The 24,320-nt window shown below is 39.6% G+C and overlaps 2 protein-coding genes across 3 annotated transcripts in view; one reads left to right on the forward strand and one right to left on the reverse strand.

Moving 5' to 3' along the window:
* abca7 (ATP-binding cassette, sub-family A (ABC1), member 7) overlaps positions 1-21,205 on the forward strand; it is a 30,306-nt gene extending 9,101 nt beyond the window's left edge. The window contains exons 15-50 of one of the 2 annotated variants that reach the window (XM_023426517.2): positions 151-373; positions 595-816; positions 967-1,171; positions 1,374-1,487; positions 2,167-2,338; positions 2,779-2,910; positions 3,075-3,214; positions 3,332-3,469; positions 4,064-4,302; positions 4,757-4,814; positions 4,970-5,172; positions 6,110-6,239; positions 6,369-6,392; positions 6,664-6,809; positions 7,097-7,221; positions 7,400-7,507; positions 8,117-8,309; positions 8,546-8,640; positions 9,193-9,225; positions 9,387-9,492; positions 9,581-9,655; positions 9,798-9,967; positions 10,088-10,265; positions 10,756-10,871; positions 11,795-11,939; positions 12,309-12,432; positions 12,713-12,842; positions 13,087-13,213; positions 13,497-13,559; positions 14,635-14,741; positions 15,099-15,240; positions 16,240-16,374; positions 16,852-16,955; positions 17,240-17,332; positions 18,132-18,381; positions 18,894-21,205. In XM_023426517.2, the coding sequence (XP_023282285.1) occupies positions 151-373; positions 595-816; positions 967-1,171; positions 1,374-1,487; positions 2,167-2,338; positions 2,779-2,910; positions 3,075-3,214; positions 3,332-3,469; positions 4,064-4,302; positions 4,757-4,814; positions 4,970-5,172; positions 6,110-6,239; positions 6,369-6,392; positions 6,664-6,809; positions 7,097-7,221; positions 7,400-7,507; positions 8,117-8,309; positions 8,546-8,640; positions 9,193-9,225; positions 9,387-9,492; positions 9,581-9,655; positions 9,798-9,967; positions 10,088-10,265; positions 10,756-10,871; positions 11,795-11,939; positions 12,309-12,432; positions 12,713-12,842; positions 13,087-13,213; positions 13,497-13,559; positions 14,635-14,741; positions 15,099-15,240; positions 16,240-16,374; positions 16,852-16,955; positions 17,240-17,332; positions 18,132-18,381; positions 18,894-19,391 (5,263 nt within the window). In that variant the 3' untranslated portion in view covers positions 19,392-21,205. The remainder of the gene's footprint in view (positions 1-150; positions 374-594; positions 817-966; positions 1,172-1,373; positions 1,488-2,166; positions 2,339-2,778; positions 2,911-3,074; positions 3,215-3,331; positions 3,470-4,063; positions 4,303-4,756; positions 4,815-4,969; positions 5,173-6,109; positions 6,240-6,368; positions 6,393-6,663; positions 6,810-7,096; positions 7,222-7,399; positions 7,508-8,116; positions 8,310-8,545; positions 8,641-9,192; positions 9,226-9,386; positions 9,493-9,580; positions 9,656-9,797; positions 9,968-10,087; positions 10,266-10,755; positions 10,872-11,794; positions 11,940-12,308; positions 12,433-12,712; positions 12,843-13,086; positions 13,214-13,496; positions 13,560-14,634; positions 14,742-15,098; positions 15,241-16,239; positions 16,375-16,851; positions 16,956-17,239; positions 17,333-18,131; positions 18,382-18,893) is intronic. The other variant, XM_087179360.1, reaches the window with a different exon arrangement.
* A 14-nt stretch (positions 21,206-21,219) lies between these two features.
* Positions 21,220-23,635, reverse strand: LOC111669993 (uncharacterized). Its single transcript, XM_023426519.2, has 3 exons — positions 22,890-23,635; positions 22,038-22,243; positions 21,220-21,361 (listed from the first exon to the last, which is right to left on the reverse strand). The coding sequence occupies exons 1-3, from the start codon at positions 23,568-23,570 to the stop codon at positions 21,220-21,222; spliced, it is 1,029 nt and encodes a 342-aa protein (XP_023282287.2). The 5' UTR covers positions 23,571-23,635.
* Positions 23,636-24,320: the final 685 nt, after the last annotated feature.

The following is a 24,320-nucleotide window of genomic DNA, read 5'->3' on the forward strand; positions in this document are numbered from 1 at the left end:
TAAGTGTAGAATACGTTTTGTAATCATTAAAGAGAAATAAATACCAATAATTAAATCGGCTTCTTTGAGTTTCCACAGAATCATTATTTTGCATTAGGAAGTAAATAAGAATTTTGATTACGATTTCTCCTCCCTTCTGCTTTTCCACAGTTTCCTACGAGTGCTGAACCGCTCCCTGCCACTCTTCATGACTTTGGCCTGGATCTACTCAGTTGCCATGATCGTCAAAGGTATGGTGTACGAGAAGGAGGCGAGGCTGAAGGAAACCATGAGGATTATGGGTCTGGGAACAGGAACACTGTGGCTCAGCTGGTTCATCAGCAGCGTGGTTCCTTTCCTGGTCTCTGCAGCACTTCTTATTGCTCTGCTCAAGGCAAGATGACCACTCACTCTGCAGCAAACATATGTAAAGGATAGATGCACCATTAACTGTAAATGGAGGGCTGGGTGGGATCAGAGACAGAAATGAGCATGTTAGAAATATAAATGGTCTCTAGTCAGATTTCTTAAAGTAATGGGGAGTCAGATTAGAAGGTGGTATTATGCGGTGTTATATTTCCTTCTACCCTTCCTTCTTGTCTTATTTCTTTCCAGTGGGGGGACATCTTGCCTTACAGCGACCCAGGTGTTGTCTTTTTCTTCCTCATGGCATTTGCCACCGCCACCATCATGCAGTGTTTCCTCATCAGTACCTTCTTCTCCAAAGCCAACCTGGCTGCTGCCTGTGGGGGGCTCATATACTTTAGCCTCTACCTGCCCTATGTACTGTGTGTCGCCTGGAGAGACCACCTCAACACCACACACAGAGTCTTTGCTGTGAGTAAAATAATTATGGGTACAATTGTAAAGTTTTTTCCACAATTTAATATGCTGCAATAAATGTATGTAATTCATTAAATATTTGGGGCTTTCGTCTTGGTCATTATCACAGATGGACTAAAAAATGGTTTGTTCCTATTTCCTCAGAGTTTTCTTTCTCCTGTGGCATTTGGGTTTGGCTGCGAGTATTTCTCTCAGTATGAGGAGCAAGGTGTGGGCATCCAGTGGTACAACCTGCGCTCCAGCCCTGTGGAAGGAGACTCCTACAGCTTCACTATATCTATAATCATGCTTTACGTGGACGCCTTCATCTATGCCACTGCAGCCTGGTACATCGAAGCTGTGTTCCCTGGTACAACTTCATTCACTTTCATGAGAACTTAATCTGGCTAGGAGAAAACATAGTGTCTGTGCACTGGATTTAAGCTCCTAATGAAACTGGTTCTTTCTTAAAGAACAAAAAAAATTCTGTGCTTCATTTAGACACACTCTTGAAAATACCAACATTTGGCCTTAACTGAATGTGTGCACATGTTTGTGTGTTTTTACACCAGGTGAATTTGGGATCCCCAGACCTTGGTATTTCATCTTCCAGATCAACTACTGGGGTGGAGTTCCCCTGGAGGCAGGCATGCCGATCCCAGCGGCACCTTCAGAGCAGGATGAAGGTACGAGACTCTGGAAGTTTCTGCTCACCAGCACCTGTTTCTTTTCACTCGCTGGTTATTTTCTGCTCATTTATCGTGGAAAGATTTATTTAGACGTAGCCTTAAGTTTGTAAACAGAGGTTGCATGACTGATAAGTAGCTTGTCGATTGGAAAGGGTTTTAGTAACCTGTCATCCTGCCTAGTTACAAATTTTGGTGGCTGTGTGGAAGCTGTCGACCGTCTTTTCATACCAGTTAAAAGGCTCTACTCGTAGTTTTGTAATCATAAGCTCATTAACTACAAATCTACAAATCTAGTTAATGAGCTAAGACAATAAGCATATTAACTCCTAGGACCTGGCGTCCACATATGTGGACCTCACATTTTGGGTTCTCTAGACCACAATACTAACTTTTTCTCAACAAGGGCCTGGTGACCACATATGAGGATATTATACTGCCACTCAGTAATCGAAATTTAAAACTAATATCCTCATATGTGGACATAATTTTTCTCAGGTCCCAATCAGCCTAAATAGCAAAGAGAAATTAAAAATGCACGCCATGCAAGAGTTCGGGTCTTAGGAGGTTAAGAACAAATGGAGACTGAAGCTGAAGATTTTTTTACCTTAGATCAAAACTCCACATTGTAGATACTGCATATTTCATATAAGTATATAAATTGTGTGTCTGTCATCAGATCACATTGAACCAGAACCCAGTAACTTGATTATGGGCGTGAGCATCAGAAACCTGGTGAAAATCTACAAGAAGGGGGGCAAACTGGCTGTCAACCACCTCAACTTGAAGTTCTATGAGGGACAGATCACCTCATTCCTTGGCCACAACGGAGCTGGCAAGACCACCACCATGTGAGTATAGCTGAGGACTGAAAGAACATGACTATGATGCCCTCTGTTATTATCTTTTAGGCCAACGTAGAGTTTTAATTTTACAAGAATAAGGTGCAGAATAATCTCTCTGGTTGAGTGAAAGCAATGACAGGAAGGCAAGAGAGAGAAAAAAAAAGGCTAGAAAGAAAAATTAGAATTAAACCCTTTCACTCTGATACCAGCCACCTACTTACATCTGTATTATTTTGCAGTTACTATATGTCTTAATTATGTATTGAGTAGCTGTTAGTGTACATAGAAACATACGGTCTGGAGTTACAGCTTTGTCACTTAAATTATTGTAATTTTGTGGTTTCAGGAATCAAAGTCTGAATAAGACATGCAGTTGTGATCTAATTTCATGTGGAAAGTGCATCAGAACAAAGAATTTATGTGATATATTTTCTTTGTGTTTTCAGATCTGTCCTGACGGGCCTGTTCCCACCTACCTCTGGGACCGTGTATATCAAGGGAATGGATATTCGGCACGATATGGACATCATCCGAAGGACACTGGGAGTTTGTCCACAACACAATGTCCTGTTTGACATGTAGGGATCACCTCTCCCATGTCTACACAAATTAGCTAAATTATTTTGAAATTAATAACAAGTCTGAAAAGATCTGCCAGATTTATTTAAAGGAATAGATTTATGTTCTCTCTCTCTCTCTCTCTCTCTCTCCCTCTCTCTCTCTCTCTCTCTCTCTCTCTCAGACTAACAGTGGAGGAGCATGTGTGGTTTTATGGGTGTCTCAAGGGTTTGTCTGAAGATGAGGTGAAATCTGAGCTGGACACTCTTCTGGACGACGTTGGCTTGTTGCACAAACGACACGAACAGACCAAAAACCTCTCTGGTAAATTGGCTAGTTTAACTTTGAATGTTTGGAACTATAATACATGTAAAAGGGTTTCTCAATTTTTATGGATAAATACAATTTTTTTTTCTGTTCCAAAAACTGTGTTTCTGTCAGGTGGCATGCAGAGGAAGCTGTCTGTGGCGATAGCATTCGTTGGAGGATCTAAGGTGGTTGTTCTGGATGAACCTACAGCTGGGGTTGATCCTTACTCCCGCAGAGGAATCTGGGATCTGCTGCTCAAATACCGCAAAGGTGTGGGACTATGGGCTACATCTCAGCGGGGGGTGGGGTGAGAATAGGAAGTTCTGATAAAATGTGTGCATTTGTGTAAATATACAAATACCTACTATACAACAGAATGCTACATTTTAAGGTGCCAGAGGCCAAAAATATATGAACTAGGAGAAGAAATGATATGCTTAAGAGTAGCTGCTGTATATGGAGTCTAATGGCGTTCTTTTTTGGGGTGATTTTTTATTTGAATGGGAGGATTACATACTGTCTTAAGATCTGAGATAAACTGATCAATGAGGTGTCGAGATGAAGTAATGACGATTGTGAAAGCTTTTATTATGAATGCCAGTGTTTCTCTAATTACATTTCTTCTTTTGGTAAATGAGTCCTTTCCTTTTACAACATTCATCATTACTCCCGTCATCTACCAATTTGAAAGCTTAAGCTTTTGTTCTGAGTGCACCGTCCTCCTGTGTCATACCCTTAAGATGTAACAGTTCATTAGTCTTAAAAAAAAAATCAAACAAGACAAGTAAAACATAATGTAAGACCTAAACAATGCACAAATGACCAGTACCAATGAATATATTTCTCTCCTGTTTTCTTTATAAGACCGAACTATCATCTTGTCCACTCACTACATGGATGAGGCAGAGCTGTTAGGTGACCGGATCGCCATCATATCTCAGGGAAAGCTCTGCTGCTGCGGATCACCGCTCTTCCTGAAATCCCAGCTGGGATCTGGTTATTACCTCACTGTGGTGAAGAGGGAGGGACTGGACACTAGCACTCCCAGCAGTACCAGTATCTGCACCAGCACCAGCAGCACCAATAAGCTGGCTTCTCTCAAGGTCTGATTTTTTTTTTTTTTTTCTGAATTTTAATTATCTAGGGAAAGTTAAATGTGCCAATGTTTGATTTTGGTTTGTAAACTTAAATTATCAAATAAATCTAAAGCGCAAATCCTTTCTATTTTTTAGCAATGCTTTTCTTACATTTGTTACATGCATTCTCCAAAAACACCCAGCCAATGTATAAACTAGCCATTTTTGTCTTAAAAGGTCTAATTATGATAGAAAAACAATAGGTGAGTTTCAATCTAGAAATCAACCGAGATGAGGTGATAACAACAATGCAGGAGTGAAACAAACACAAACGAATATGTATTATACTTACTTTTACATCAAAATCCATTCACCTTGGTGGGCAATTAGCCACTGGCATTTCAGCTGTTGTAGTTCATGTGACAGCATCAAGTTTGTCCTTGTCTGTCCCTGTCTTTAAATGTTGTCAACTCTGTTGCAGGACAGCGAGTCATCCATGAGTGAAGACACCGGGCTGGGAAGCGAGGACAGCAGCTCATGTGAGTGTTTAACAGGCTGGTAAAGCCTCTAAACTGAGGTGGTTTCGATATTGGTAAAGTACAGTTTGGTGCATTGGCACTTTCTACAAGCACCAGTTTAGTATTAATGATTAAATACCAATGGGATCATAACAAAACTCTTGTCTTCATGACAGACCTGGCAGCGTTGGTCTCCCTGGCACAGCACCACGTCCCAGGTGCAAGGCTGGTGGAGGAGTCAGGGCGTGAGGCAGTGATCAACCTGCCGCAGACAGCTGCTAAGAACAGCAGCCTGGCGGTCTTTCTGTCAGATCTGGATCAGAGGCTGACTGAGCTGGGCATCAGCAGCTACGGCCTTTCAGACAGCACACTGGAAGAGGTAAAACATTTACACTTATATTGATGGATAAAGAATAAGTCACTTTATCTACTGCCAGAAACGTTCTAAATCTTGAGTAAGGAAAAAAAGTCAAAGTCATGTAAAAAGACTTGGAAAAAATATGAAACTCAGTCATGCATATTACTTATGCTTGTATAAAAACGGCCTCAGGGGGTCTTAATGTCATTTTCCTCATGCCAGAAAAACAGTGAAAGATCAGAATTCTTAGGAAGTACGACACAGTAATCTAGTCATACACAATCAGAAAAAATAAAATGATTGAATAAACAATGCTGTCTGAAAGAAACGACAGGTTTCTATTAAGTTCATCTGGTAAGTGTGTGCATGGCCCTGAAAACACTTCCCCACTAACCTTACCTGTCTTTATGTGTGTAAATTTTGTGTGTGCGTGACAGAATCACCACCTCACATCAGTGAGGCAGCGTCCCACCAGTGTGATCTACATTGGCTCAGCCAGGTCTCATCAGGAAAGCTGGATATTTGTGGAGCAGCCATGGTCGTAATGGGCTTAACGTTGGCATCAGATTAGCACTGATAGCAGACCTATGGAGCCTGATAAGTTTACCCAGTGTGAAATAACCACTCACTCTCTGCTCCTCTGACCTCTGCGTAAAAAGTTATTTAATGCTCTTTTACTGCCATCTGCTGTCTGCAGCTTCAGTTGTCAGAACATAACAACAGTTTCAAGGAAAACTAACTGAAAATAATCTGTTCCCAGACCTGGCAAGAAATACACTTTATTAATAAACATGGACAAACTGAAATTAATTCCTCAATTTGAATTTAAAGCTGAATATTCATTAAATCATTAAATATTCAGCCATTTTAGGGCTGCAGCGGAGAAGAGTTTCATGTTTAAATGAGACCTTGTACAGTTATCCTGTAGTTAAGTCACTGCCATCCTGTTAATTTCCAGATCTTTCTGCGAGTGGCGGAGGAAACAGGTGTGGATGCTGAACCTGAGCTGCAGCCTGAATCTCCCCACAGCCGACAGCCATCAAGTAGGCAAAGAGAGGAGGGACAACATGCTGAACAACCAGAGACAGGTACGCACAAACAATCACAGACACATACAGTAGATCTGTGTACATACCAGTGCCACACTGTGTTTCTGTGTATAGTCAGTCTACCATTCTGTCTCCAATTGTGATTGTTTGTTTTCATACTGCTGCCAGGAAGGAAAAGACTTCGTAAGCAAGGTATCCTCAGGTCATCACTCACCGAAAATCATTCAGCAACCACACACCAAACTTATTCAGTAGTAGTAGGGAAACTTTGTGCTGCACGACTTCCATTTTTGATGAAAAATTATTAAATAGAAACACAACAATAAAATGTAACCCAGTTATCATGTCACGTTTCTATTTTAGTTTTCTCCGACTCTGGTCTGACAAGTGTGTCCATTGTATTGTGTCTTAATTGTTCCAGTATATTGGTGTAAGTTCTCACTTGTGCCTTTGCTGTTTACAGAACCTCAGGAGACGGACCTGTTGAGCGGAGACGGCCGAGGTGGGATCCCCCTGACCGGCTGGTGGCTGATGTGGCAACAGCTGAGGGCTCTCTTTGTGAAACGCTGGCTTTACACTCGGAGGAGCCGCAGGGGCTTCTTCGCTCAGGTGATGACAAACACCAGCAGCAGCTGTTTAAGAGCTAGACTTAAAAGCCATCTGTCATCATGGGCTTCACGGTATCCATAATGAAAACAAGAACTGTATCCTCAGTCAGTTGACTAATTGGTTGTTAGAATCTTTGTCGACTAAAAAATGTTTTGTTGGCTGCACATGTTTTATGTTTATTATTTATGAATGGGGAATTAGCTATTAGTCATTACTGGAGAAAGATTTATTTTCTATTCAAGTTGATCTTGCAAAGCCACTCAGCTGCAGGTTGCTTCATGTTTCAGATTGTTCTGCCTGCTGTGTTCGTCCTGATTGCCCTTCTCTTCAGCCTCATTGTCCCTCCATTTGGGAAGTACCCTGCCCTGCAGCTGCAGCCCTGGATGTATGGAGAGCAGTACACCTTCTTCAGGTTAGTCTGCACCTAAATATCCGTTATTCTAGTCGGTGAAGAAGAGATTTTTCTCTGCCACTCTGTCAGAGGTAAACAGCTACTAACTGCAGTTTTAATTCTATGAAGTCGTTTTCATCACTTGATGCCTTGTTATTGTTTTTCCGACGAGCTCCTTCACTATATTTAATATTAACAGCAACGACGCCCCAGGGAACCCAGCCATGGAGAACCTGCAAGAAGCTCTGCTGGACAAGCCAGGTTTTGGTACCAAGTGTATGGAGACAGAGGAAGAGGACAACAGCACGTAAGACAATCTCTGTAAACACAAAAATTTGTCTCACTAGCATCACTTTAGGTTTTTGGTTATTTGAAACCATTTAAGATAATATAAGTAAGTTAAGATAATTTGATTTAAGACCAAAGAACAATATTGGCATGTCCATAATTACAGGTTTAACAAATGTATTTTAAAGCTATTTAATGTTAAATGTAGTGTCAAGAAAATGGCATGAAAGGTGGCAAAAAATACATACTGGTATGTATTAACTAAATGCCTGAGATTAACTTGACTGTAGTGATTAAAACATTCTGAAGCTTTCAATATAATTTCCCTTTTTGGTGATTACTGCCTCGGATAGAAGTAAGAATTATTCATTTCTTCACAAAGTGCCGTCATTTGATTGGGGGTAATAATTGATCTATTACCTTCACCGGTAATCAGTCAATATAAGATGTAAACTTATCTCTACCTGTACAAACTAATGGCTTTGAAGGATGCTGTATGCTGCCAAATTGTCACAGTGGTTTAATGCACGTTTCTTTTTTTAATACCAGATATTCAGGCAACTTTTTTCCATGTTTAAAAACCAAAAACTAACACACACTCTATGTTCGCTGCCTGTTCTCCCTGCAGGAGTCCTCAGTGTGAAGCTGAGCGGGGTGGCCTGTTCATGCGGCCACAGGTTTCTTACTCCACATGGCAGATGTTCAGCCGAGGCAACTGGAGCAGAAATAGACCCTCTCCTGAATGTCAGTGTAGCACAGAGGACGTCCGCCGGATGCTCCCTGACTGCCCACAGGGTGCTGGTGGCCTGCCACCTCCGCAGGTCAGAGTGGTGTCAGATGAGGGCAGTGTTGAGCGATATGACTTTTGCATTAAGACTTGATATGAAATTACCTCGTTCAGTTATAAATTCAATCCAGAACAGACAAACAAACATTTCCTTGAGCCTTGTAATATTTCCTTAAATGTTTGCTTGTGCAGGGTGAAATAAACTGCAGGGTGTGTCTGTATTTGGCTCTACTACTTTCAGTTGAGATCTTTTAATTTGTTATTTTTCAGATTAAGAGGCTGACTGGAGACTTCCTCCAAAATCTGACAAGTTATAACGTTTCCGATTACCTGGTGAAAACCTACTCTCAGATCCTCAAGAAAAGGTACTTCGTTAAACATAATACAATGAGATTGATGAGGATTATTTTTTTGCACTCCATTTACAGTACTTCTGTTTTGTTTATTGATGATACATACAAGGGTCAAGGGATACATTTGCATTGCTGTCCCTTCTCTTCTGTTTGGAAATTGAGCTTCATCTTTCATGTCAGTGATTGATGCCATAGAAACCTATATCCTTTTATTTCTCTATAGGTGCCTTTCATTTGACCGCAAAATCTTGTATTTATTTAATTGTATAACTCGTTAACCTGTGTATACTTTTGTTTTGAATAGCTTATTTATTTTAGGGTTGATGATAAAGAATATCTTTACCTTTTTACAAGCAACATTCAGACCATGTGACCAACATTTTCCCCTGAAAGCAGGCTGATGAAGTGAGATGAGCATGAAAACATCTGACTGAATGGCATAATATTTTGATCAAAAGCACAGATAGTTGTAGTGAGAGCGCTGATGTTACTGTAGATATTTCAGCCCTGTATTTCAAAAGTTTCCTCATAGATTCACTCTTTTCCCCCCTGTGCCATTTACAGCCTGAAAACCAAGAAGTGGGTGAATGAATTCAGGTAAGCTGCTGGAATAAAACACAATTTTTGGAGCAAAATGTTTGCAGTTTCCATAACCATAGTGTCCACAGTTTGAGCCTCTCTTATTTAATCTTTCGAACATTTGTTCTCCTGAAGGACTGAAAAGAAAAACTGTTAAAGGTGTATTTTTTGTGTTGCAGATATGGAGGTTTCTCCCTCGGAGGCAGCGCCACCCAGACTTTATCTCAGGTCCATCATGTCGAAGACTCGATCATGGCAATCAGGACTCGTTACAGAGTTCCACAGGTACAGCGAGGTCTCAGGCTTGTTTATCCAATCCCACCGTCTTCCTGAATGTTCTAAATGTTTTGTGATATCTGTTGTTTCATCACAGAACAGTTCACTGAATCATCTTCTTAACCGACTGCCGGATTTTCATGGAAGACTGAACAGTCAAAACAACGTCAAGGTAAATGCGTGTCTGTGTATTAACTTCTCTCTTCATCGTCTGCTGCAAGTCCTAAAAGGAAAAAACATAAAACACTTGAACGCAGATAAAACTCAGATTACAAGTTTTTAAAGTGAAAAGCGTTTATCTTTGCTGTACTCAGGTGTGGTACAATAACAAAGGTTGGCATGCCATGGTGTCATTTGTCAACGTGATGAACAATGGCCTGCTGAGAGCGAGCCTACCACCAGGTCCAGAGAGGAGGAAGCACGGCATCACTGCCTACAACCACCCGCTCAACCTCACCAAGGAGCAACTCACCGAAATGGCCATGTAAATTCTCCGCTGTGGAACTTTTAGGTTGATGTTGGTAGATGTTATATAGCTGTTACGGCTAGACTTACTCAGTGTGAATGTTTCCTCTGTGTTTATCTGACTGTGTCACTCTTTCAGGATGACCACATCAGTGGATGTTCTGGTTTCCATTTGCGTGATCTTTGCCATGTCCTTTGTGCCGGCAAGTTTCGTCCTTTTTCTGATCGAGGAGCGAGTCAGCAAAGCCAAACACCTTCAGTTTGTCAGCGGGGTCAAACCGATCCTCTACTGGCTGGCTAACTTCACCTGGGACATGGTCAGTACTCAAGAGACAGTCAGCCACAAGTCCAACACTTGTCGTATTATAGGATTTCCCCAATGTGACAACAATCTCAGATAGAAAATCTACATACTGTCTGTTCACTTTGCAAATATGTGAGGTAAATATGTTTTATAATTAATTTTCTACCGTACAGTATTAGAGCGGAGGAGAAGGCTACACTTCTGTTGGAAAAGATTAAATCTGTCAGTGATGCTGTAATGTCAAGGAGTTGCCAGTTGACAAGGGTTGACAAAAGCCGCAGATTAACGACGCAGCTTCATTTTTTTTAATGCAGAGCTGTTTTTCGGTCTTAACAACCTGTAACTTAAGAAGCTCAAAGATAGGGAAGTAATGCTGTGGTCACTTGTGTACACTTTTCTGTATTTGTTTTCAATGTCAGGCCAGTAATGTATGGATGGAGTAAGAGCTCACCCCTGTTCTCCAAACAATATAATAAAATAGAAAAATTGCATTTTGTTTTCAGTTGAACTACACCGTCCCAGCCACCATGGTTGTGCTGATCTTCATCTGTTTCCAGCAGCAGTCGTATGTTTCTGAGACAAACCTGCCCGCTCTCGTCCTGCTGCTCCTTCTCTATGGGTACGTTTAAACTGTTCATGCTGTTTCTTTCTTAAAATCATCTGTTATAAAATCTGACGAGACTGAATGATCAGAGTGATTCATGTCTGTTCCTGTGATCCAGAATCAAATGTATCCTTTAAATCTGTTTGTCTCAATATTTTAATCTAATGGTCTCATTCATTCATTCACAATACTTACAGCATGTTGCATTTGACTAGGATTGATTTCAGAGCCTGGGAACTTCCTGTTCAAGATATCACAAACTGGAATCCTGATTTTGATCTTTTTTCCTCATTAAATTTTTGCTTTGTACATAACTACAAAGGCAATCACATTTATAATAGTAATCTTTAAATTGTCTGACTAGCCATAAGATGATTTCTAACACTCACTAAATAAACCTCCAAGCCAATAATAAAAGTTTAAATGACTTCCATATCACTTCAATTTGCTGATACATGATTTTCTCATTTTTTGTGTCTCTCTGTAGACAAAGTCTCTGTTGTCCCACTTGAATCATCCCAGCAGGCACCAGACATCAATTTGACATCATGAAGACACTGGACTCAATTTTAGTTGGAAATGAAAGTCGAGTTGATGTCAAAACGTTGGCTACCTGATATTGTGATGTTTAGCAGACAAGAATGTCAGTATTTAATATGTCCAGATGACGTTGGCATGAGACATTTGGAAGACTTTGGATTTTGATTACATAAGGACACAATTTAAAACCAACAAACTATCAACTATCAGCTGTTGTCAGTATTGTACATCAAATTGACGTTGGCTTTAGACGTCGTCATGACATTGTATTTTGGTCCATTCAACCAAATATTAACATCTAACGACATTGGTGGCCGGCTGCGTGCCTGCAGGGATGGTCAGTAACAAAAGTAATGTATCAGTCTATGCTTTTCGAATAACCTCATAATCTTTTTTAGGTGGTCCATCACCCCTCTTATGTACCCAGCATCCTTTGTGTTCACCGTCCCGAGCACGGCTTATGTTGTTCTGACTTCCATCAACCTCTTCATTGGAATCAACGGCAGCATCGCCACCTTCGTCCTGGAGCTGTTTGTAGACGAGGTACAAACTGCACCAGTGTGGACATAGAGGGGATAGTATGTAACGTAACATGAGCTAACAAGTTATTCCCTTGGGTAATAAGAAACAAGGAAAGGCTCAGATATTCAGAAACATAAAGCTGTATGAGAGCTGCATTAGTGCTGCTCTGCCTTCATCAGCTAAAGCTTAAATTTAATCACATCAAGTTTTGTAAAATTGAAGAAATTTTACAAATTGTCAAACTTTTAAAATGATGTTAGCAAAAGTGAAGTGATATAGGAAATCCAGAAATCTGGACACATGGAGCAGTAATCTCCATGTGTGATACTGTGGTAAAACAAACATATAATGTATCTAGTGTTACTTTAACTATTCAGCGATTCTTTCCAGCATCTGAACGAGGTGAACCGGATTCTGAAGAAGGTCTTCCTCATCTTCCCTCATTTCTGTCTGGGCCGAGGACTCATCGACATGGCCAAAAATCAGGCTATGGCAGACGCCTTCCAGAGACTGGGTATGAAGCTGTGGAGGAGGGTTTTTATTCCTACTCTTTGAATATGTACCTCTATATCTACCAGGTAGACTAAAATATATTTTGGTGCTTGTGGTGATTTGGTGGTCCTTCACTCTACAGGAGTTTGAACATACTGTAAACTGTATATTGTCTTGTTGTATGTAGTCTTCTATGTGCCATCCTACAGAAAATTATTACATACTTATACACTTTGCCAAATGCAATCAAAGACAGTTAAGGTTTTTCCAGGAACGTTTTTTTGTGTTTCATCCTTTTCCAGGCACCAAACAGACTCTGGATCCTCTCCAGTGGGATTTTGTAGGGAAGAACTTGTTTGCGATGGCGGCTGAGGGCGTTATCTTCTTCATCTTCACCATACTGCTGCAGTACAAGTTTTTTATTCGTTTCAGGTATGATTAAAACTAGTTCTGTCACCATGGAAACCCGTTCTGTGTACCCGTGTGTCAGAAAAATCATGAATGCATCAGAATTTAAAACAAAATATTACTTAAGCATGAAATGATTATAGAAATAATGTATTTAGAAATTAGGTGAGTGTAAATATTTAAATAAAATGCAGAGAGAGCTTTCTAAAAGCAACCAGATAAACAAAGGTAGTCAGAGTGGTCATTCTCTCTTCTTGTGTCTGTTCAGACCATGGTGGACTGAACCTGAGATGCCTCCTCTTGGTCCAGAAGACGAGGATGTTGCCAGAGAGAGAGAGAGGGTCAAAAGTGGCAAAGCCCAATCAGACATCCTCACCATGACAGATCTGAGCAAGGTACAACCAGCGTACAAGCCTAAAAAGTCAAACTAAAACTATCTACATAGCTACTTTAATACAAGGAACACAGGACCATCAGGTTGTACTGTTACATTGCACATACGTATCGTTTATATATATCGTTTTATGCTTCTTTTTTTACTTGATAGAAGCAGACACTTACAGCACATATAGAGATAAATCTCTACCACTGATCCTGCACAGCAGAGTAGCTGATGTTATGAATGCCTCATTGTAAGTTCTTGGCTGTCATTGTAGCGTTTTTCTTTGTGTTTTTCAGGTTTACAAAGCAGGTAGGAAGCCAGCAGTGGATCGTCTCTGCCTTGGGATTCCCCGTGGCGAGGTGAGAGATTTACACAATAAATGCAACACTCAACACTGTGATTGTCAGCTATGTATATCTGCTGCAGATACAGTCAATCAATGTCTGGAATCACTGCTAGTTATGTTGTAGTTCAGCTAGTTATTTTTTCTCCCAAAAGAGATAATTAGAAAACATCCAAGTGATTATATGATAACTGTTGCTGATGAAACTACGACTACTGCTACTATTGTTATTATTGCCACTACAGCTGTCGCTTCTCCTGCTGCTTCTACTATTACTGTAACTGCTATTAATACTTGTGCACGTAACGGTGCTGTTTCCAAAAATACTGCTGCTGCTGATATTCCTGCTGCTGAGCCTAGAATAACTGTTGCTAATGTACTTGTAGCACTGCAGCTTTTCAGCTACAACCACTGTTGTTACTGCAACAATAGCTGGTGCTGCTACTGTAGAGACTAAGAATATACGTGACATTTTTGCGAAGCTGCTGATTCAAAATTTCAAATGAAGGGATCCAAAAGCCTCAGCTTGTGTTTCTTGAAGTAGTTCATGGTCGATTTTGAGATTTGCTTTGGATCATTGTTCTGTTGCGGAAGCCAGCCTATTTTTAGTTTCACCTTCTTGACTTGACTGCAGGACACTTGTATCTAGAATTTGCTGATATTTAGTGGAAACCATTCTTCACTCTACTGTGCCAATGGCTACCTCACAACCTCAAAGCATAATATTTGTAGTGAAGTTGTCCTTTTCATCAAATGCTGCTCCTGTTTTTCTCCAAACACACTTTTGGTGATTGTGGCCAGAGAATTTATCAGCTCTGAAAATCATCAGCTGACAAACCCTAATGGTAATAGTTGACCTGCCTTACAATGCAACAAGTCAACGAAGGCTGGATGAGTTAATGAAGAGAGTTTTACAAACAGTAACAGTCCATTAACATTTGAAGAAAGGTTTTAATGTCTGTTTGTCGCAGTGGTTGTATTTAATTTTTTTCATTTAAAAAATTATAAGTATGTTTAATTTGTCCAAAGGTGCCCAAAAGTTTGCATACAACTGTATATTGTAACTTTGTGTTGTTGTGTGTGTCCTCCAGTGTTTCGGCCTGCTGGGGGTAAACGGAGCAGGGAAGACGTCTACATTTCGCATGCTGACTGGAGACACACCCATCACCTATGGAGAGGCTTTCCTGAACCACCACAGGTAGAAATCGCCTCTGCCACCCAGTGGAAGCCATAACAGAAGTAGTAGTAGTAGTAGTAGTAGTAGTAGTAGTAGTAGTAGTAGTAGTAGTAGTAGTAGTAGTGGTCATACTAGTAGTGACATCAGAAGTCCTAGTAGTAACAGTAGTCGTAATACTAGCAATAGGCCACTGTTTCAGGTGTACCATTTGTGCAGTAGTATTAGTATTAGTAGTAGGGTTAGAGGTATCATTAATAATAGCACTAGTACAGTAAAGAAGTAGTTGTTGCAGCAGCAGTCATACTATCTGTAGTAGTCCGAGTATAATATCAGCAGTATTTGTTGTGGTGATAAACTGTGCGTTTGTGTGGTTCTCAGTGTGTTGACAGAGATGGAGAGAGTCCACCAACTGATGGGTTACTGTCCACAGTTTGACGCCATCAGCGACCTGCTGACAGGTCGGGAACATCTAGAGCTGTTCGCCCGCCTGCGGGGAGTTCAAGAGGACTCTGTGGCCAAGGTACCATGAAGGAACAGTTCACCCCAAAACTAAACTTAATGAACAAGAAATGGTGAAGACAGGCACATACATATCCTTCCATCTGGTGTTTATAGATGTAGATGCTTGTACAAATGAAATGACATTGATATCTGAGTTTGTCAGACAAAGTGATAAAAATTCAATTATTGAATTCTAAGAGACACGCTTCACTGCTCCCTTGGGAGGTCAAAGGTCAAGATCAGCTTCAGTCAGTAATTGTTGTTACGTTTACGTCCAATCGTTTAAACCATAATTATGAGCAGCCATGTGGAGAAAAAGCGTTCACGTCAGCCTCCATCTTGTAATTCCGAGTCAGAGATATCAGCAATGTTATCTCCCACTAGGTGACAAGAGCTACAGTCAACAATCTGCAAATACACCGACCCTGGCAGTTATGTCAAAATAAAATCCATTGTTAACAATCATTGTTACAGTCAATTTAGTAAATTTTATAGGACCTAGACACTGTTTGTTTGTATCTGGTTTCACTTCGTAATCACTGCAAATACATAACATGACAAAAGAAGCTAATTCAGGCTGTTAATCTGGTGTGCATACAAGGTTAGCGTTAGGGCTAACCACCTCAGAATAAGACATGAAAACTCCCAGACTAAGGGCTGTTTTTCCCCTAACAATAATTGAGGGCCCGTAAGTTACCACCATGCCTTTTGGTTCAGTGTATGGCAGCTGTGTTGACCTTGCACGAATGAAGCATTACACTGAACTTACGGCTCTATGATGTTGCCAGTTCCTAGTTGTCTGCTGTAGTTCTGGTGCAAACTGCAGAAATCAAGATAGTCAGGTCTCAAATTCAGTGGCCTGATATTTACAGGGAGCCACCTCAGCTACAGCATACAGGAGAGTGTCACTGTCTTTAATAACCATAGTGTTTGTTGGGGTTTGGCACACCCATATGGAACAACAGGTTTTTAATGCCGCAGGATGTCACAGTGACGTAGCTTCTCTGTTGTCCTGTAGGTGGCGCAGTGGGGTGTGAAGAAACTGGGCCTGACGCAGTATGCTGAGCGGGAGGCCGGAGGCTACAGCGGGGGCAACAAGAGGAAACTCTCCACTGCTATCTCCCTCATCGGAGCTCCACCTGTTATATTCCTGGTTAGGATCAAACTAACTCACTAAACAGCTGGAGAGCAACCTCTACGATCAGACAGAGGACAGAGGATGAAACTTTTAGAAATCAATGACACTTAACTGTCAACCAATAAAACATTTTCCAACAAACATTTTTTTTTACAAGGAAACGGCAAAAAAAAATAGCATGTAACCTGTTAAATTATAATATTAATATTTGTTCGATACCATTTAAAAAATACCTTTTGAAATTACTCTGCAACTTAAATAATAGATACAGGAATGGCCAAGTAAAGGACAAACAAATACTATATTTACAATTTCTCAATTCAACATGTTTACGTAAACAAAAAGAGCATTTCGAACCACAAAATCACAAAAATACACATGTGCATATCACATACAACAATCCTTACAATAAGCATAAAAATTGTGCACTTTTTTCAGCTTATGTCTTACCACCTGTTTTTTTCATGCTTCGGTCTTTTTAATGCTTGTTAGGATGAGCCCACCACTGGTATGGACCCAAAGGCCAAAAGGTTTTTGTGGAACTGCATCCTCAGCGTCACCAGAGAAGGAAGAGCTGTAGTTCTCACCTCCCACAGGTAGGAGGAGATGTACACTTATTTTGTACATAGCCATGAAAAGGTGATTATAATCTATTACAAGGCTGTAAAGGCTGAGAAACACTAACGAGAAGACCCACAAATCCCAAATTTTACAATTGGAGCAGTGGAAAACACAGATGAACTTGATACTGAGTGTTTTCAAATGAAATCAGTGGTTATTGTGAGCATGGCAGGAATTTGTAAAGTCTTTTCTGCTTCACAGCTGAAGGTTACCTCAGTGTGTAAATGCTAATGGGTTTATTCCTGTGTTTGTGTGTCAGTATGGAGGAATGTGAGGCTCTCTGCACCAGAATGGCCATCATGGTCAACGGCAGGTTCCAATGTCTGGGGTCTGTTCAACACCTGAAGAACAGGTAAGCACATTCTGACCTGAACAATACAAGTCAAACTCCAACAGTTTATCAGTCATTGGATAAATGTTATGGTCATTGAGTTTGTGTCATTTTCCATTAAAGCCAAAAGCCTCATGTCCTAACATTGCTTCACCCCTCGTCAGTTGTATCATTTATTAAATGAACACGGGGCTTTATAGAGGCGTTGAAATGAAAGTTGCAGGACCCTCTCTGTGTCACAGTAAAGCAGCTGACTGAGTCACTTGATGAGGTTTACAGTCATGAGATGAATCGGTCACGGTCTGATATAGATAATATTAACGGAGACAGTATGAATTTGTTGGCGATTTTCCTACCGTTTATGCTGTGTTTATAGCATCTATCACTTTAATAACAAGAAGCAGTATTGAAATTTTATATGATTTTTGCATCAAAGTGATGAAATCATTTGATTAGATGGGTATTTAACATATTAAACTGGTTAAATATCCCTAGACATATATATATTACCCTGAAGTGCATAGACCACTAGGTAATTTAAAGGTAATTTAAAGGTAATGGCACCAACACTAATGGACTTCACTAAGAAGCTGTATGATGAATATTTATGGAAATAATCTCTTGTGTATATGTGGATCTGCTGTATGTACTTGTTCATTATAATCTTGTAGAATGTTGTAAGTTCAACCTATTTTGTATTGTGTGTGTGTGTGTTGTTAAATATTCATGTTTTTAAAGCTGCACAGACCATTAAATTATATTGATGTAACATTACATATAAAATCTTGAATATTGCTTCTCTCCGTCCTTCATCTTTCAGGTTTGGCGATGGATACACCATAATCCTTCGTCTGGTAGACATTAACTCCAACCCAGACTCATGTCCCATCAGCACCTTCATGAAGAACTGTTTTCCCAGCATCGAGCTGAAGGAGCGTCATCACAATGTGCTGCAGTACCAGCTGCCCTCACACGCCTGCTGCCTGGCTCGTGTCTTCAATGTGTTGGCCAACAACTATGAGAAGCTGGGCATCATCGACTTCTCTGTTTCACAGACCACCTTGGACCAGGTGAGGACGGTGATGAAGCTGAGATGAAAGCATTCCAGCCTCTCCAGCATGTTAGCTAATGAATTTTTATACAAAAAGCTGGTATAATGGATCTGATCCGGGATCTTGTGTTAATAGAACTAAACAGACCTCTTTACTGAAGCAGTGTGTCGAGACATGAAACACATTAATTTGAAGGTTTAAGAAGTATTGGTAAATTAACAACTAATGATACTTATTAATCACTAGCTGGTAAGAATCAAAAGAGCTTTCTGATCTGTTCAGTAATGTGCTGAAAAGTGTCGTAAGATAGTTTTGTTTTTAATTACATGTTACTCTGACATACTGTAGCAAACAACTGTGGTGTCTGTAGTTCTACTGTCAACTCTTTGTCAAACAGTTTGACTTGGATTTTGAATATGTTAGTTAGCATGCATGCTAAGATGTGTTAACAAGAAAATAATTGAAGCTTGACAGCAGACCATTCTTATATAAATTAATTGTGTGACACTAAAGCTGGTTAATTTTCATAGGTGTTTGTCAACTTTGCCAAAGAGCAGACTGATGACGATAGCCTCACAGATGTCGTCATCAGCAACGGGACAGTACTGACCAACGTGGCTTCACTGCCCACTAGGATTAACCCTCCCACCATCCAACCACAACCGACAATCACACCCCCTCAGCAAAGCAAGAGCAAGAGTCCACAGCATGCTAAATCATCTGACAGCAAACCAAAAGAGGGTAAATCAAAACAGGGTCAATCTAGCAAGGGTAAATCTAAAGAAAGCAAAGCTAGCGGAGAAAAAAGCAGCAGTACAGCCATGACGAGATTACCTCCGCCAGAGGAGAAGGACAAGGAGATGCCTCAGATGAGCCGGAAGGGCAGCAGTGGATCAAACAGCAGCAATGGAGGAGCTCAGGGAGAATCCAGTAAATCCAGTAGGTCCAAACACAGAGGAGACAGCTCCAGTAAAAATCCTTCTGCACTTTTTATAGTCAGCAGCAACACACAGGACAGCGCACTGTGAAGTTACTGGTGCAACATGAGCGGAGGACGCAGGACCAACTATAAGAAAAAACTTTTATTGCTCATTGTATTTTTATTTGAATGTTGCTCAGTGTTAGCAGCAATCTCAATATGCAACAGAGGACAACTGAGATCACTTGGAGTCTGTCAGTAAGATGGAATAGAAAGTGTCGGCAAAACTGACTCAATTTAGTCATGTCCCCTCGGCCTCCTCTGAAGAAAGAACCAAAAGTTATTGTTTCCTAATAATGGCTTTGGTGCCTTGTTCATGTGTTAACAGATCTGTAGCTTTATAACCTTTATTCAGATTGATAAATCCTACACTGTGTCTTTTCTTTGTGTATCAGTCCAAAGTTATAGTTTATTTATCCTAAAAGAATATTATGCAATGTTCAATGTAAAAATGATGGGTGGCGATGCATGGGTGGCTCACCTGTTTAAGCATGTACCATTAACGCAGCAGCCACACCTTTCCCGTCTCTACCCCGCCCAAAATTATAATTATTTAAAAAAAGAGGGGGGGTGGCATTCCTCAGGGCTCAATCATTAGACCTCTCACAATCACATCTTTGTTTTAAAGAAAGCACTTTTGAAAAAAAAAATGCTGCAGACACTCGAACAATACCAGAAGTAAATGTGTAACATGTAATTATTAAGATGATTTTATATGCCAGAAAGCATTTACGTGGTTGTAAATGCTTTCTGAACAATATACAGTATCTTTTATGTGGAGAGGATTCATGCTACAAGTTCATTGTTGAACACGTCTTAGATGTTCAATGATGAACTTTACAAATGTTATTGTCTTGTAAATCAAGAAATTTTTTTGTCCAATTTTTGGCAAAAATGTTTTTTATTTTATTTTTTATTTTATGTGATTTGTCATTGGGTACCAGTGTCATTGTCCAAGGGTATTACATATGATTGGGGCAGGGGCTATATTTCTGCCTGGTATTTACTCTTGTTTTGGTTATTTAATAATGAAGTCTTGTTTTCTCTTTTGACCTTCCATATGTCACATGTGGATGAATCAGACAAGGTCTTAAAACCTAATTTAATTATTATAAGATATTAAAATATTTTCAAAATATTAAACTATTGAAAAATCTTTTAAGTCTCGACATAGATGTGACTCTACGTTGTTGTAACTGTCATTACAATTTCCTCTACATTATCCCAATCACCACAAATTGAATCAAAGAAATGATAATAAATCAAGATCAAACAATCAAAGGATTAATAGTCGCGTATAGTCTGAGCTGTAAACACCAGACACAACAACAATGGGTTTGGTCAAAGGTTGTTTTTTAATTCATTTTAAGTTTCTTTTAATAAACTCTTTATTTTTTTATTTTTTTTTCTATCAAAAAAGGACACAGCTGACTGAATGTCTAAAGCAGGTTGTTACTGCACTGAAATGCACTGTTATTATGATATTTAGAGGATTGTTACAACAGTAACTACAGTATTGGCATGAGACATACGTATCAGAAGAGTTTCATCCCAAAATGGAGACTGTAACATTATAATTCAATGTTTAAAAAAGGTTAAATGTATTTGGAAAAAAATGACATGCTAAAATTAAACACTAAATTGGATTTAAAAGGTCTCATTTTGGAATGAAAGTCAGTACTACCAAATGTACTTTTAAGGTATTAAGCTTGAACAATTTTACTTGAACATGCATTTAATTGTGTATCTACTATAAGATATACATTATATACTGAAAGTATACTAGTGTAGAAAAAACAAAGGGTATATGTCTGTTGTGAATGTTTTGTCCTGAAGGAAAATAAAAACATATTGTTTGCTGTATATTGCGAGCCCAGTCACTGCAGCATGGTTGAAGTCAGGAGGTTTTTCTTCGTCATTGTGAGGATGAGTGTGGGTTTAGGTGCAAAAAAAAGCGGAGGAAGGGTCCTCTGTCTGTTTATACTGTATCCTCCCACTGAAGTTTGTGTTGCCGCTCCACTGTTAAAAGAAAGAAAAGCAACACTTCACTTTAAAGCCCCCTGTTAAGCATAATATAAGCAGTATACAAAATTGAATAAATGGTCTTAAACTCACTACAATATACTTGAATGTAGCTGTAAGGACATTTTAAAATGTTAATTAATGTACAGGATTTATGTCATAGTGAGGATTCAATAATTATCAATATTTTTAAATTTAAATCACCAATAAATCTGCTATTAAATATCTTAACATTTGTTTGGGCAGAAACAGTTTTAGACCATTATGTAAAACTCAAGTTAGTGTGTCTTTAGGATACATTAGTTTGTAAATGAAGACAGTTGAAGTAATAATCCTTAAGATTTTCTTTTCTATTTATGGCCGCCAATTTTTCTGTTACAATCATTACATATTCTATAATTACAATCATTAGATCCTTCTCTATGTAATAGTTTTTATTGTCAGTGGCAGGGTCCGCTATTCCCACACCAGATTCAACATGCACATGCACAGTGGATTTGTTTCCTGCTGTACTGGATGACGATTGGAAGATGAGAGCTGAAAAAAAGGTATAACTAACTATGCATAAAGCAGTAACCTTCATGTCACCCTGATAATATTATTTCTACAACCCCCTTTTGCTCTGAACAATATAGGTCTAGAGTATAATAATACTCAGAGCTAGAAAACATACATGCTGGCCGGGTAGGTCTCCTGCCCGACCCTCTTCTCTCTCAAATGCTGTTTACCAACAGCCACAAGGAGGTGATCAGACTGGACTTGTCTCCATGGTCCTTCATCACCGCCTCTCCTCTTCCTCTCCAGTTTCTGTGTTACTGTCTGCAGCAGAGCGTCCAGACTGGACAAGGAGATGTCCGGAAGACGAAACTCAGCCGATCTCTGCACAGAGAACAAAGTTCATCAGCAAACTGAGAAAAAAAGTCTCATAAAAAAGTGTTTTGTGACTGAATGTCTAAAAACTTTAAAAACCATGTATAAGTTACTAAGTTTTTTTTAAGTTACACATAAGCATATACATATACTCTTAAAAAGTTTAACCTTAAACTTGATTGTGTCTCTCTGTCTGATTCATCAAACTATTTGCATCTCCTTTAAGATTTAGAAAGATGTTAAATATGTTGAAGGAGGAAATTGGACCACAGACATGAAACGTTCCTAAATATCTGTTTTAATACTCTGACCAAATTAAAGGGGTAATAGGGACATTTTGTTCTGTATTGTTGGATACTATGACTTCATGCAGTAAGTCAATCATTGCTCAGAAAGTTGAAGCAATTTTTGTCTTTTAATTGTGACCTCAACATTTCCTCTTAATCATAACAGTGTCAGACCTGTCTGTGATGATGCAGTTTCTCCAGGATGCTAATAAAGATTGATGTTAATGCCACTTTTCCTATGACCCCCTTTAACTGAAAATGAACCTCTTCTGCCTGAGCAAACCTTTTTAGGACTCTCTCTCCATATCAGGATTCTCAGGAACGGGACATTTTAAATGAGGTTTTGTGGTTTTTGTAGTTTAACTCACGCTTTTAGAGAACAAGGGATTATCTATCCAGGGCCTGCTGTCTGACACTTGTCCTGTAACTGGTGCGTCGCCTCCACAGCCTTTAGTTGTAAAGTTTGGAGAGATGGTTGTTGTTTTCTCAGATAAGCTGATGGGAGGTAGAGGTGTGAGGAACCTCTTGGTCTCCTGATGGTGACGACACTCTGAAGGAGCTGGTTTAGCTTGAGTCACAGGTGGCAGCACAAACAGAGGTCTTAGTGATTGTTTGGTTCCAGTGGCTCTAACCAAAGTTAATCCTGTGAAAGAATCACATGTATTGAACGTTTGTTGGAATAATTTGGTGACAGATGGGTCATTCTTGCTGTTGATTTTTGCTTCCTCTTCACTCATACAGCTGATATCTTCTTCTTTCTCCTCCTCCTCCTCCTCCACAGGCTCCTTGGCTGAAGCTAAAACGGGCATCAAGTTGACACAAAGCCTCATTATATTCCCTGATGTCTCACATGTAGTTGTACCCTTTTCTGTGGCTGCTCTGCTGAGAGATGTGGTTTCTTTAACCTTCTCCTTTGACTTCCCAATTCTCATCCTAGGAACTGATTTCTTTACTTCACCCATGATGATCGGACGTGTGTCTGGTTCATGTTTTTCTAGTTTTACTGTTTTCTTCTCCTTCCCCATCACAAACTTCAGATAAAAACACATCAGTGAATCTTCTCTGATATTGTCCAAGCATCTCTCAAAAAAGCCTCTTAAGATTTAAAAAAAAAAACAAAAAAAAACAATTTTCAGACTCAACAGTGTTTTCTTTCGTGCTCAAAACTTCTCAGCTCCCTTTCTCTCAGCAGCAGTGAGAAAAGCTCACAACAATAAAATGACTGGCCAATTAAACTGGCTGTTATGGTAACATGCACACAAACCCCAGTCACCCTTAGTGGAGTGGAAAAAAATGCATTGTTATTTTAGATTTTACGTCACTGCTTAAGATGAAAGCAATTTAAGGTGCAGGATTATGAAGATGATGGAGGTGGCAGTGCCTTTATTTCGAAATTATGACAGGAATTTTTGTTTGATGGGGTGTACCAAAGATTGTCTATTGGCTTGATGAATCACCCAGGAGTTTAAAAAAAACCCACTGCAGTCATGCACGTCTGAATATTTGATTCACATAATGTATGAGCTACCAAATTAAACAAAATAATTTTCTTTAGCGTCCTGGTGATGCTTGTTAAAAGGTCATATGTGAATTTTTGTAGGCTATCAACAAGTCTAAATACAACTAACACGAACTGTAAAAATAAAGAAATTTCTGCTATAGTTTGTTTCTGACCCAAATTTAAAGCTGCACTAATCAATATGTTCTATCTCAACAAGGAATCAAATTATCAATCAAAGGTGTAACTCACAGTGACGAACCCTCAGATAATTGTCACTCTGCAGTTCACCTCAACTCTA

The sequence above is a fragment of the Seriola lalandi genome, unplaced genomic scaffold, assembly GCF_002814215.2.
Source record: "Seriola lalandi dorsalis isolate HSWRI2012SDOR001 ecotype SW California unplaced genomic scaffold, Sedor1 jcf7180002054829, whole genome shotgun sequence".
Lineage (NCBI taxonomy): Eukaryota > Metazoa > Chordata > Actinopteri > Carangiformes > Carangidae > Seriola > Seriola lalandi.

Bases quoted from the DNA above. Each gene is read 5' to 3' on its own strand.
- LOC111669993 (XM_023426519.2), bottom strand. From the start codon at position 23,570: ATGTGTTTTTATCTGAAGTTTGTGATGGGGAAGGAGAAGAAAACAGTA. The intron at 22,244-22,889 runs GTGAGTTAAACT...TTCTCTGTGCAG, and splicing joins ATCCCTTGTTCTCTAAAAGC to AGATCGGCTGAGTTTCGTCT. The intron at 21,362-22,037 runs GTATGTTTTCTA...TTCTTTTAACAG, and splicing joins GAGACCTACCCGGCCAGCAT to TGGAGCGGCAACACAAACTT.